The sequence below is a fragment of the Microcaecilia unicolor genome, chromosome 3 (genome assembly GCF_901765095.1).
Source record: "Microcaecilia unicolor chromosome 3, aMicUni1.1, whole genome shotgun sequence".
Classification (NCBI taxonomy): Eukaryota; Metazoa; Chordata; class Amphibia; order Gymnophiona; family Siphonopidae; genus Microcaecilia; species Microcaecilia unicolor.
In genome coordinates this window covers 529,371,826-529,385,682 of record NC_044033.1, presented here as the reverse complement: position 1 = coordinate 529,385,682, position 13,857 = coordinate 529,371,826, and the positions used below count along the sequence as shown (strand labels likewise).

Sequence of the window (13,857 nt, the reverse complement as noted above, 5' to 3'; positions counted from 1 at the left end):
TAGGCTTGACGGACCTTCAGTCTATCCCAGTATGGCAATACTTATGTAATCTTTTTATCTTGATCATCTTGTGACTTGGTGTTCTGGATGTTCCACTGTTTTCACTTGTCTGGTTTCCCTTGTTCAAGAGTTGGTCTTCTTTTTGTCCCTGGTTCGACTGTGATGTCTACATCAGCTAAAATCTGTCTATAGCAAGCTTGAATTCAAGCAAGGAGCAGCAGGAATCATGGAAATCACTCCTTCACAATGGGTGTAAGCAAACAAGAAAGCAATTTTTCTACATATAGATATCAGCAGACAAGAACCATCTGGCTCACTCAGCCTGCCCATATATGCTGAACCACAGAGGACTCTTCTCCAGCCATTCTTTCCCCCAACCCCCTTCAGTTATGTTTTGTCTTCTGCCATAACTACAGGATGCAGGTCCTTGGCCAGTAAGAGCTGGAAAGTGGATGGATTTCAGCTGTTTGAGATGTGTAAATCTTTTTATTGAAACATATACAACAAAGTACAATTGGATACAGTAGTCAACATGTAAATACAAACAGAACACTACAATAAAGAATCCAACAATGAAGAGAACAAAAAGGTCACTATATTAACCCCACACAACTTTCCCCTTCATAACAATAAACAGCAGCAACTTCCTGGTCGTGTACTGGTGACATCATCACAGGGGATTTAAACCAAGGAGGTTTAAAGGCATGATGTCAAAAAGCTGAAGCCTATTCCCCCAGCAGCCGCCATCTTGGTATGTCCAAAACAAACTATCAGCCTGCTGCATCCACATTGTTCATTGTTTTATCACAATTTTATTTAGAACTTGCCGGCTTGTGCAGCATAGGATACACACAGAGGAACTACGTACGGGAAGCTTTCAAATAAATAAAAAGATCTGTCAGAGAGCATGTGGAGCGGTGAAAGGGGGTTCTGTGTGCGAGACAATGAGCAAAGTCACGGAGAGAGAGGAAAACAGAAACTTGACGGTCAATATTCAGCCCGCACCACAAGTGATTTAATCGGGCAGGAGACTTTCCTCACAAGTTTGCTATTGTTTTGGACAAACCAATATGGCAGCAAGCTGCACCCACTGGCTTCAGCCCAGATAATGAGCCAGATAGGCTCATGCTGTCTCCTGTCATTAAACCTCCTTGATTTAAAAAACACTGTTTCTGAGGTGTTCGGCAAGAAGGCGAGTAATGGCCCGATGTTGAAGTGGGACTGTTTGGCCTCAGGATCGCAGCAATGATCATATGAGTGAGAGGAATAGCAGTGACTTCCTGGTTGCGTACTGATGACATCATCACAGGGGATTTAAACAATGCTGTTCCTGAGGAGTTGTGCCTCAGGCTTCGTGCCAAGGGGTCACGCCCCATCCTTTTGTACACAAGTTCGTGTATAACCGATATAAGGACCCTGAAAACTTTGAAACTGCAGTAAGTTTTATAAGGTTAAAATTGGGAAGAATTGCTTTTTTAAAGAAATTTTTGATTGTTGCTTTTATCCTCTTCAATTTTAATGTACATCGTTTGAAAGATGTCCACTTTAAAGCAGGCGTAGTGAATATTCTTCAAGAGATTGACTACCCCGAGAGGCAGGGATGGTGGGGGGCAAGAAAAGAGAACAACAGAGATCATGATCTAAGTCAGAGGGTTCCCAAACCTGGTCCTGGAGGCCCCCCAGCCAGTCAGGTTTTCAGGATACCCACAATGAATATTCATGAGAGAGATCTGCATGTACTGCCTCCATTGAGCTAGATGGACCATTGGTCTGACCCAGTAAGGCTACTCTTATGTTCTGTTCTAGTATACATTTCTTCCCCACTACGAAAACCTTTCTAAAAAGAATCCTCCTTTCTTTACACACCACCTCCAACCCCACTGTCAGATTAAAAAAATCAATTCCACAGTAAGTTGGATTCTCTGGTGGAATAGACCATTTAAATATGATGCTACCCCAGACCAAAAATGTTCAATATGTATATCCCCACATGGCATGGTAAACACTGTTGTTGGACACAAGTTGAAGAGGACAATCTCCCTGCCTTGCACAACTGTACCTGCGTAAGATAGGCCCTATAGAGCACACGGAACGCAGACTCCCTGAAATCTGCTCCTCGAGTTAGTTGAGGTCTTCTACTAATGGTACTGTAGGGCTATTTCCCTGTGAGCCTCACTCTGCTGATCTCAGCCTGTGTATACAACTATGTCAAGATGGAGTCTGTGAACTAAGACCCTGCACTTCCGTGACCAAGCAGATTCAACTTTCTGTTTGTACCAGAGCTCTGCTTGTGGTAAATAACTGGCAGGTCTGAAAAAAACTCAAGGATATGCAGTGGGCTACCTGACCCTTGCACCTCCTTGATGAGCTACAGGGGGTAAGGCCATGGTGCCAGCGAGTCTGATGAGAGACAGGAATGCATACCACAATGTACCAACTGGAAGATCAGAAAGGTTTTTTTCTTGCTCAGGGAAGGAGCTGGACAAGATCCTGATTGGTTGCTCTCTGGTCTCCTGGGAATCAGGGGCCAGAGAGCGGGGACCAGAAAAAGGACAGAAAGAAAAAGACAGAGGAAGAAAGAAAAGAAGAAAGGGAGAATTTGTCTGGTTCTACTGGAAGAAGGGTAGCTGAAAAGAAGACCAGCGAGACCTGAAGTGGTCCACAACCTTGTGAACTGACCATCTGAAGAAAGTACCTGTTGGTTCAGCTCTACCGGCCAGAGAGACTGTAATCCTGCATGCTGCAGAGAGCCTGTGTTGTTTCCTAAGACGGGGACTCGCTGTGGAAAACAGCTGGAGTCTAAAGGGAAAAACCTGTGTCCACGTCATCTGAGAGACCACCTAGAGTCAGCTCGGTGAGAACTACGGGGATTTATTTCCTATAGTCGGGGATTAGCTAGTGGGTTCTTACCTCAGCAAAGGCGGGTTAGTCAAAACTTTGTGATCAGGAAGATGTGCTGCTAACTGTATTACTTCATGACCTAGTCAGTATTACTAATCAGGATTGTGTAATAACCTAGTAACCAGTGATATCAGTGTTTTAGTTAGACAATACATTCTGCAGTTGCTTATCAGCATAAGGGAGCTACATTTGTACAGCTGAGCTGTAGTGTAGGGTGTATTATTCTATTTTCTTACCTACATAATAAATTAATATATTTCACAGCAGTGACTTTACTTTTATTCCAGTTCTCTCTAACAGAAGAAAAGTTCTGGTGTAAGCCCAGAACAGCCAGGTTCCTTTATAATATATAACCCCTGGACAGAGCTAGGAAGTTGGTTTAGCCAGACTCCTGTAAACGGAACCTGGGAATTACTCATTGGGTAGCTTTGCCCAGAGTTATTCATCCTATAAATGCTTACAGTACCAGCCACATTCCACTTCAGAAGTGGTTTCCCCAGGTCTGTCTCTCACCTTGTTTTAACCACCTTCCAAGGGCTGAGCCACTTTACAAAGACCCAAACTAGCTTGTCAGCAACCACCGACTCAAACCCCCCCCCACAGTTTATCACCTATCTCATGCCATCCTAGATCCACTTCAATCCGGCTTTCGCCCTCTACACTCGACAGAAACAGCACTCTCTAAAGTCTGCAACGACCTCCTCCTCGCCAAATCCAGAGGCCACTATTCCATCCTCATCCTGCTCGATCTATCCGCTGCGTTTGACACTGTCAATCATGATTTACTTCTTACCACATTGTCCTCTTTTGGGTTCCAAGGCTCTGTCCTCTCCTGGTTCTCCTCTTATCTCTCCCACCGCACCTTCAGAGTACACTCTCATGGATCTTCCTCCACTCCCATCCCATTATCTGTTGGAGTTCCCCAGGGATCTGTCCTTGGACCCCTTCTCTTCTCAATCTACACCTCATCCCTAGGCTCACTGATCTCATCTCATGGTTTTCAGTATCATCTTTATGCTGATGACACCCAGCTATACCTCTCCACACCAGACATCACCGCGGAGACCCAGGCCAAGGTATCGGCCTGCTTATCCGACATTGCTGCCTGGATGTCCAACCGCCACCTGAAGCTGAACATGTCCAAAACCAAGCTCCTTGTCTTTCCACCTAAACCCACCTCTCCTCTTCCTCCACTCTCCATCTCAGTTGACAACACCCTCATCCTCCCCGTCCCATCTGCCCGCAACCTCGGAGTCATCTTCGACTCCTCCCTCTCCTTCTCTGTGCATATCCAACAGACTGCCAAGACCTGTCGCTTCTTCCTCTTCAACATCAGTAAAATTCGCCCTTTCCTGTCTGAGCAAACCACACGAACTCTCGTCCATGCTCTCATTACCTCTCGCCTTGACTACTGCAACCTACTCCTCACCGGCCTCCCACGTAGCCATCTATCCCCCCTTCAATCCGTTCAGAACGCTGCCGCACGTCTTATATTCCGCCAGAACCGATATACTCACATCACTCCTCTCCTCAAGTCACTTCACTGGCTTCCGATCAAATACCACCTCCAACTCCAGGCTCCATCCCTTCTGTCTCGCCTCACCCCATGCCTGGAACAAACTCCCTGAGCCCATACGCCGTGCCCCCTCCCTACCCATCTTCAAATCAATGCTCAAAGCCCACCTCTTCAATGTCGCCTTCGGCACCTAATCACTACACCTCCTCTCAGAAAACTTATCTACCCCAACTTGACATTTCGTCCTTTAGATTGTAAGCTCTTCCGAGCAGGGACCGTCCTTATTGTTAATTTGTACAGCGCTGCGTAACCCTAGTAGCGCTCTAGAAATGTTAAGTAGTAGTAGTAGTAGTATACCGCATACAATTCAAGCTTCTCCTCCTTACCTACAAATGCACCTGGTCTGCGGCTCCTCACTACCTCTCTACCCTCATCTCCCCCTATGTCCCCGCCCGTAACCTCCGCTCACAGGACAAATCCCTCCTGTCAGTTCCCTTCTCCACCACTGCCAACTCCAGGCTCCGCTCATTCTGCCTTGCCTCACCCTTTGCCTGGAACAATCTTCCTCAACCCCTACGCCAAGCTCCCTCCCTACCCATTTTCAAATCTCTGCTTAAAACTCACCTCTTCAATGCCGCGTTTGGCACCTAACCTCTCATGAAATATAGTATTACCTACCAGACGGACTCTACACTTGTCTTTAGATTGTACACCTGTCTTTTTAGATTGTAAGCTCCTTGAGCAGGGACTGTCCTTCCATGTTAAATTGTACAGCGCTGCGTAACCCTAGTAGCGCTTTAGAAATGTTAAGTAGTAGTAGTAGTAGTAGTAATTGGTACCCCCCCATTGCACCTTTACCTGTGCATTGTCCCATTCTCAGTGAGCCCACACTTTTCACCAAGCCGTACCCTCAGTTTTCCCAGTGAACAAAAGTAATATCATCCATTCCTGGAAGGAATTGTATATTACACCTAATTGGCAATTGGTCTATATCTGTTGGAGCACAGCCCAGCTAGTGGGTCAGTTTAAGCCAAGTGTCTTTTAAGGGTGTAAACAGTACATTTCTCCCTAACGAATAAGGCAAGAGGCGATGGAAAATTTGCAAAGAGAGTTCTAACGTTATATGGTGCATATAGCAGCTGGTCATAGATGGTAGGAGTGTAGTTCATCCTATCTAACAGCCAGTCACCCAAATGGTGTAACAGACATGCATAATTACACAATTGTAGATTTGGTAGGCCTTAACCCCCACATCTCCAGTTACCACAGAGATATGGTAGGCGAAGTTTTGCCTGTTTCCCGCCCCAACAGGACTCAATTTTAAACCAGCATAGTCCTCATATTCTTGGAAAATGCCCAAAAGCTCCTCAAAGGAGATCTGAGGGTCAGTGAGTTGTACTAACAGGTCATCCGCAAAGGCCGTTATTTCAAAAATATTATCTCCTACCCCCACCCCCTTTATCTGCTACAATATACCTCATGCAATCTGTCCCTAAAATCGAGTGTAGTACCGGAAGACTGGAGGGTAGCCAATGTTACTCCGATTTTTAAGAAGGGTTCCAGAGGAGATCCGGGAAATTATAGACCGGTGAGTCTGACGTCGGTGCCGGGCAAGATGGTGGAGGCTATTATTAAGAATAAAATTGCAGAACATATACAAAAACATGGACTGATGAGACAAAGTCAGCACGGATTTAGTGAAGGGAAGTCTTGCCTCACCAATCTAATGCATTTTTTTGAGGGGGTAAGCAAACATGTGGACAATGGGGAGCCGGTTGATATTGTATATCTGGATTTTCAGAAGGCGTTTGACAAAGTGCCGCACGAAAGACTCCTGAAGAAATTGCAGAGTCATGGAATCGGAGGTAGGGTATTATTATGGATTAAGAACTGGTTGAAAGATAGGAAGCAGAGAGTAGGATTGCGTGGCCAGTATTCTCAGTGGAGGAGGGTAGTTAGTGGGGTCCCGCAGGGGTCTGTGCTGGGTCCGTTGCTTTTTAATGTATTTATAAATGACCTAGAGATGGGAATAACTAGTGAGGTAATTAAATTCGCCGATGACACAAAATTATTCAGGGTCGTCAAGTCGCAGGAGGAATGTGAACGATTACAGGAGGACCTTGCGAGACTGGGAGAATGGGCGTGCAAGTGGCAGATGAAGTTCAATGTTGACAAGTGCAAAGTGATGCATGTGGGTAAGAGGAACCCGAATTATAGCTACGTCTTGCAAGGTTCCGCGTTAGGAGTTACGGATCAAGAAAGGGATCTGGGTGTCGTCGTCGATGATATGCTGAGGCCTTCTGCTCAGTGTGCTGCTGCGGCTAGGAAAGCGAATGGAATGTTGGGTGTTATTAGGAAGGGTATGGAGTCCAGGTGTGCGGATGTTATAATGCCGTTGTATCGCTCCATGGTGCGACCGCACCTGGAGTATTGTGTTCAGTACTGGTCTCCGTATCTCAAAAAAGATATAGTAGAATTGGAAAAGGTACAGCGAAGGGCGACGAAAATGATAGTGGGGATGGGACGACTTTCCTATGAAGAGAGGCTGAGAAGGCTAGGGCTTTTCAGCTTGGAGAAGAGACGGCTGAGGGGAGATATGATAGAGGTGTATGAAATAATGAGTGGAGTGGATCGGGTGGATGTGAGGCGACTGTTCACGCTATCCAAAAATACTAGGACTAGAGGGCATGAGTTGAAGCTACAATGTGGTAAATTTAAAACAAATCGGAGAAAATTTTTCTTCACCCAACGTGTAATTAGACTCTGGAATTCGTTGCCGGAGAACGTGGTACGGGCGGTTAGCTTGACGGAGTTTAAAAAGGGGTTAGATAGATTCCTAAAGGACGAGTCCATAGACCGCTATTAAATGGACTTGGAAAAATTCCGCATTTTTAGGTATAACTTGTCTGGAATGTTTTTACGTTTGGGGAGCGTGCCAGGTGCCCTTGACCTGGATTGGCCACTGTCGGTGACAGGATGCTGGGCTAGATGGACCTTTGGTCTTTCCCAGTATGGCACTACTTATGTACTTATGTACTTATCAAAACAAATAATACGGGGGATAAGGGACATTCCTGGTGGGTTCCCCTGTTTTTGACAAAGTCTCCTGATCTTCTTCCATTGCCAAATATAGTGAACATATCGTGTCCACAAACCGCCCAAATGGATGATGAGTCCTTTTCGACGCTCATTTCTAGTTAGTTTAGCTGTATGAATCTATTTTTGAAAGTAGGGTATATTTTTTAAATTCCTCCTTTTTTGTGTTAAATTAATAATTGCTATTATTGCTTTGCATTCTTTAGAGGTGGGTACATTTTTATCACAAGTTCACCCTAGCTACCCTGAATAATTTGGTAGGAATAGAGAGCTCAGTGGTCTCATGGATGCTATGAGTTCAATTTTGGTCATTATCACAAAAATGATATAGTGGAATTAGAAAAGGTTCAAAGAAGAGCAACCAAAATGATAAAGGGGATGGAACTCCTCTCGTATGAGGAAAGGCTCTCGTATGAGGAAAGGCTAAAGAGGGGTTTCTTTATCCTGGAAACGAGACAACTGAGGGGGGAGATATGATCAAGGTGTACAAAATCCTGAGTGGTGTAAAACGAGTAAAAGTTAACTGATTTTTTATTCTTTCAAAGGGGACATGGGAATACTTTTAAACCAAATAAGCGAAAATATTTTTTCACTCAACGAATAGTTAAGCTCTGGAACTCTTTGCCAGAGGATGTGGTAACAGCGGTTAGCGTATCTGGATTTAAAAAAAGATTTGAACAAGTTCCTGGAGGAAAAGTCCACAGTCTGCTATTGAGACAGACATGATGGAAACCACTGCTTGCCCTGGAATTGGTAGCATGGAATGTTGCTACTATTTGGGTTTCTGTCTGGTACTTGTGACCTGGCACTGCTGGAAACAGGATACTGGGCTAGATGGCTATTCTTATGTTCTTATGATGTTTAGGAAAAGAACTTTATGGCAAAATCACATTAAACCTAGGAATCTGCAGGAGCTTGGAAGAGAGGTTAGCTAAGGAGAGATAGAAGAAAGGTTTAAAACGAGTGTGAAGAAGGTAAAGCATCACTGTGTCTCATAAAACAAGCTAAATCAAGTCTTCATCCACTGCAGCGTTAACCACATGATGCTGGAGATGTGGAATAACACAAGTGAGTTCCCAGAGGAATTAGACAACGCAGAGAAGGTAGATCAAAGTCAGGTTCAGTGTTGGGGAACAGACCCGCCCTTGATGCATTCTCCCAAGTACCCACTGCTTGTTCCTCTCAGATATAGCAGGTCAAGTGATAGGGACCCGCAGTGTCTGACCCCATCTGGCAACCTTTAACTATTTACTCACCATTTGGAGATAAAGTAACAGCAGGCATCGAGTGCATACTTGGCTCTGCTATGTATTTAAAATCCACTGGAATGTCCCTGCAAAAACACAAGTAAGCAGAAATGAGAAATGTAATACATAAAAAGGGAAGGAGATTTCTCATATCGTACTGTGATGCTTTGAGCTCAGCTTTTCTTGGCAGGCAACTAGGTACTACTACTACTTAACATTTATAAAGCGGTACCAGGGTTACGCAGCGCTGTACAATTTAACACAGAGGACAGTTCCTGCTCGAAGGAGCTTACAATCTAAAGGACAAAAAATGCAGTCAGTCAATCAAAATTGAGGCAGTCTAGATTTCCTGGATAGAGGTACAATGGTTAGGTGCCGAAGGTGACATTGAAGAGGTGGGCTTTGAGCAAGGATTTGAAGATGGGCAGGGAGGGGGCTTGGCGTATGGGCTCAGGGAGTTTATTCCAAGCATAGGGTGAGGTGAGGCAGAAAGGGCGGAGCCTGGAGTTGGCGGTGGTGGAGAAGGGTACTGAGAGGAGGGATTTGTTCTGTGAGAATGAGAATAAGTAGAGACCAAAAAAAAGGGAGAACACCCCAGGAACATGCAGATGACGGTCTGACTGAGTTGAAGTCCAGAGGAGCAGGAGGAAGTGCTAGGTGGTTGCTTTTTGATTTATCTATGTGCAGACCTGCCACTGTTGGGAATCCAGGGGTAAAAGAAAGACTTCCTCACATTTCCTCTGCACTCTCCCGTTCAGAGCAGGAATGCTGCTCCTGGACAGTACCATTTTCTTAAGCCATGGAGCTGTTTGCTGAACTTAAACGAAACAGCCACAATATTGGTTGCGTCCAGGTGATTCTTAGGGTGCTTGAGCAGCTTCTACCACATAGGACCAGGGAGGAAATAGCAGAAAGGAAGCGTAAAGAACTGAGGTGGAGGAAAGAGGAGGGTGAATGTGTGTGAACAAAAGGCATCAAACCAGGAGTAGCCCTAAGGGTTAAGTACAGTGGACTGAGAACAAGGGGAGCCGGGGAAAATTCCCATTGTGGCTCCTTGAGACATGAAGCAACCACTTAACCCTCCCTTCATTGTCCCAGGTAGATTGTGAGCCCACTAGAGACAGAGAAAGCAACAGTATGTAATATGGTACCGGAAGATTGGAGGGTGGCCAAAGTAACACCGACTTTTAAAAAAAGGTTCCAGAGGAGATCTGGGAAATTATAGACCAGTGAGTCTGATGTCGGTGCCGGGCAAAATGGTAGAGACTATTATTAAGAACAAAATTACAGAGCATATTCAAAAGCATGGATTAATGAGACAAAGTCAACATGGATTTAGTGATGGGAAATCTTGCCTCATCAATCTACTACATTTCTTTGAAGGGGTGAACAAACAAGTGGATAAAGGTGTATCTGGATTTTCAGAAGGCGTTTGACAAAGTACCTCATGAAAGGCTCCATGGAGAGTCATGGGATAGGAGGTAGTGTTCTATTGTGGATTAAAAACTGGTTAAAAGATAGAAAACAGAGAGTGGGGTTAAATGGTCAGTATTCTCAATGGAGAAGGGTAGTTAGTGGGTTCCTCAGGGGTCTGTGCTGGGAACGCTGCTTTTTAACATATTTATAAATGACCTAGAGATGGGAGTAACTAGTGAGGTAATTAAATTTGCTGATGACACAAAGTTATTCAAAGTCATTAAATCACGGGAAGATTGTGAAAAATTACAAGAGGACCTTACGAGTCTAAATGGCAGATGACGTTTAATGTGAGCAAGTGCAAAGTGATGCATGTGGGAAAGAGGAACCCGAATTATAGCTACTTCATGCACGGTTCCACGTTAGGAGTCACGGACCAAGAAAGGGATCTAGGTGTCGTCGTTGGTGATACGTTGAAACCTTCTGCTCAGTGTGCTGCTGCGGCTAAGAAAGCAAATAGAATGTTAGGTATTATTAGGAAAGGAATGGAAAACAAAAATGAGGATGTTATAATGCCTTTGTATCGCTCCATGGTGCGACCGCACCTCGAATATTGTGTTCAATTCTGGTCGCAGTATTTAAAAAAAGATACAGTGGAATTAGAAAAGGTGCAGAGAAGGGCGACGAACATGATAAAGGGGATGGGACAACTTCCCTATGAGGAAAGGCTAAAGCAGCTAGGGCTCTTCAGCTTGGAGAAAAGGCGGCTCAGGGGAGATATGATAGAGGTCTATAAAATAATGAGTGGAGTTGAACGAGTAGATGTGAAGCGTCTGTTCACGCTTTCCAAAATTACTAGGACTAGGGGGCATGCGATGAAGCTACAATGTAGTAAATTTAAAACGAATCGGAGAAACTTTTTCTTCACTCAACGTGTAATTAAACTCTGGATTTTGTTGCCAGAGAATGTGGTAAAGGCAGTTAGTTTAGTGGAGTTTAAAAAAGGTTTGGACGGCTTCCTAAAGGAAAAGTCCATAGACCGTTATTAAATGGACTTGGGGAAAATCCACTATTTCTGGGATAAGCAGTATAAAATGTTTTGTACTTTTTGGGGATCTTGCCAGGTATTTGTGATCTGGATTGGCCACTGTTGGGCTTGATGGACCTTTGGTCTTTCCCGGTATGGCAATACTTATGTATGTACTTATGTACAAGTTGCTCTCTCTCTCTTGGGAACTTTGTGTTCACGTAAATAAGATTTTGAATCTTCTTACTGTAAATTCAAAGAGAACCTCAAGCGTTTCTATTTCACCCCTTCCTGATTATTTTAGACAAAAGAGAAAGTGGATGGAATTTGATATACTGTCTTTCTGGGGTTACAATCAAAGCAGTTTACTTATTATATACAGGTACTTATTTTGTACCTGGGGCAATGGTAAATCAGTTTCCTATCCCACTATTACCTCACAGTTCTAAGCGGGTTAAGATTTTTAAGAAGCCAGTTTCATTTAACTGAGAAGAAGGGCCACAATAATAGATTTGATAATTTAAAAAAATATATATTAACTAAAGTAAAAAAATAAATTACTAATATCAACAATTAGGATGAGATACATATTTCTGAAACAGGAGGGTTTTCAAATTTTTCCTAAAAATCTGAGAGGAATTGAAAATAGATGCGATCATAGTCCATAATCTTGAACTTGAAATGCCAATCCTAATTCAAAGAGATGCATGCAATCTCTTTTTCCGTTTTGATGATGGGAAAGAATAAACTACAGTACCAGTGCGTCTTGTTGTCAAAGCATAAGTAAATATAAAATGTAGAAAGGAGTAACCTGGTGCCAAGTCATGTAGAAGTTTAAAGAGAAAACATGCCAGTTTGAAATAAATTCTGGCCTCAATAGGCAGCCAGTGTAATGTTAAATAGCTGGAAGTAATTCTATCAAATCTGGACAATCCAAAAATCATTCATCTGCAGTCTCCTTACAAAACTTCTATTACATCCTAAATAACCAGATTACAGTAATCCAACTGAGAAATTATAAGAGACCGAACCAGGATTCCAAACTGATCTTGTTCAAAATAGCTATGCATGCATCTCAATTTTTTCAACGGGAAAAAACCATTTCTTCGCTAATGAATGGAGGGTTAAGTGACTTGTCCAGAGTCATAAGGAGCTGCAGTGGAAATTGAATCCAATTCCCTAAGTTCTCAGGCCACTGCACTAATCATTAGGCTACTCCTCCTTTGCTCTTTGCATAAATTTTATCCAGCTGCTGGAAAGCAGGATTCTGTGAATGATAAAGGCTTCTGAGCAGACTATAAGACAGACTGGACAGAGCATGACCTGAGGAACAGTTAAAAAATAAAACTCTGTCAGTACTTAAGTATGTAAGATGTGACTTACTGGGTCATACCGAGGTCCAATGAGCCCTGTATATTGTTTCCAAAAATACCTGGCTCAGTACAAACCCACTGCAGCATCAACAAATCTATACCCCCAAAAGTAGACCTAGCATCTGGGAATGCACTCAATGGCACGTCAAACAAATTTAGGGCTGGTTCTGGCTCCTCAGACCAGTTGTGGATGCTGCAGAGGCATAGCCGTAATTCTGGTACGGGCAAGGAGAGTGCCTTCACCAGCAAAACAGTGACACCTAGTGACCACACTCAGAATGCACATGCACCAGACTCCAGAAGAGACCATGATTTGAAACTTTCTGATCCATTGGCTCAGCCAATGACTGTTACCATGATGCTGGGAATAAACTGAGTGGTTGGGTAGGTAGGTGGGGGGACTGTTCATGAAAAAAGCAGATGAGAAAGCCGGGAAAAATGAAATGGCTTCAAAGCCCATAAAAGGATGGTCCCAGCTGACATGGAAGAAACCGATGGACCAAAAAATACAAAGAAATACTAAGGAAAGTGATAAAATCTCACAGCTACATTCTGCAACTGTAATAAGGGAACACACAACACTCTTACACTTTCACTCTGAAAGAACCCTACTGGAGTTCTTTCATTTCAAACTCTCCTAAGGTCGCCCAAATCGACATAATCGAAAGCCGATTTTGGGTGTCCTCAACTGCTTTCCGTCGCAGGGACGACCAAAGTTCAAGGGGGCATGTCGGCAGTGTACCGAAGGCACACAGGGGTGTGGTAAACATATGGGCATGCTCGGCCAATAATGGAAAAAAGAAGGTCGTCCCTCACAAGCATTTGGTCGACCTAAATTTCATGATTTGGGCGTCCTCGACTGTATTATCGAACAGAGAACTTTTATTTGCCCCTCTCTATAGTTAAAAACAAAACAAAACATACTATCCAGAGGTTTGAGACATCAGCCAGTGTTCTTTCTAACACACCCGATGTTTCAGCAACGTGTCCCACTGAGGCCCGAAACTTACCATTCCCAGACTCTCAAACTCTTGTCATCCGACGTACTGACAAATCGTCTGTTCTCATCCACAAACGTGATGGTATTGACAGCTCCCAGGTGCCTATCATACTCCTGAACTATTTCCCCACTTCGAATATCCCACTGCAAATGAACAGAAACAAACAGTCATGTTTAGAGCGGCAAAGGCGATTGGTTAGGAAAAAGAGCGAGACTAAACGGAGAGAAATGGATAGCAGAGTGTCCCAGGGATACATACAGAGACGAATGACTGATAACAT

General features: G+C 43.9%; 2 protein-coding genes across 2 annotated transcripts in view; one reads left to right on the top strand and one right to left on the bottom strand.

Moving 5' to 3' along the window:
• The window catches only part of WASF1 (WASP family member 1), a 576,737-nt gene that overhangs the window by 190,655 nt on the left and 372,225 nt on the right, over positions 1-13,857 (top strand). The gene's annotated exons all lie outside the window — the stretch shown is intronic.
• LOC115467331 (pre-mRNA-processing factor 17) overlaps positions 1-13,857 on the bottom strand; it is a 122,045-nt gene that overhangs the window by 5,234 nt on the left and 102,954 nt on the right. The window contains exons 12-13 of the mRNA XM_030199201.1: positions 13,587-13,720; positions 8,770-8,846 (exon numbers count right to left, since the gene is read on the bottom strand). Of these exons, the coding sequence (XP_030055061.1) occupies positions 8,770-8,846; positions 13,587-13,720 (211 nt within the window). The remainder of the gene's footprint in view (positions 1-8,769; positions 8,847-13,586; positions 13,721-13,857) is intronic.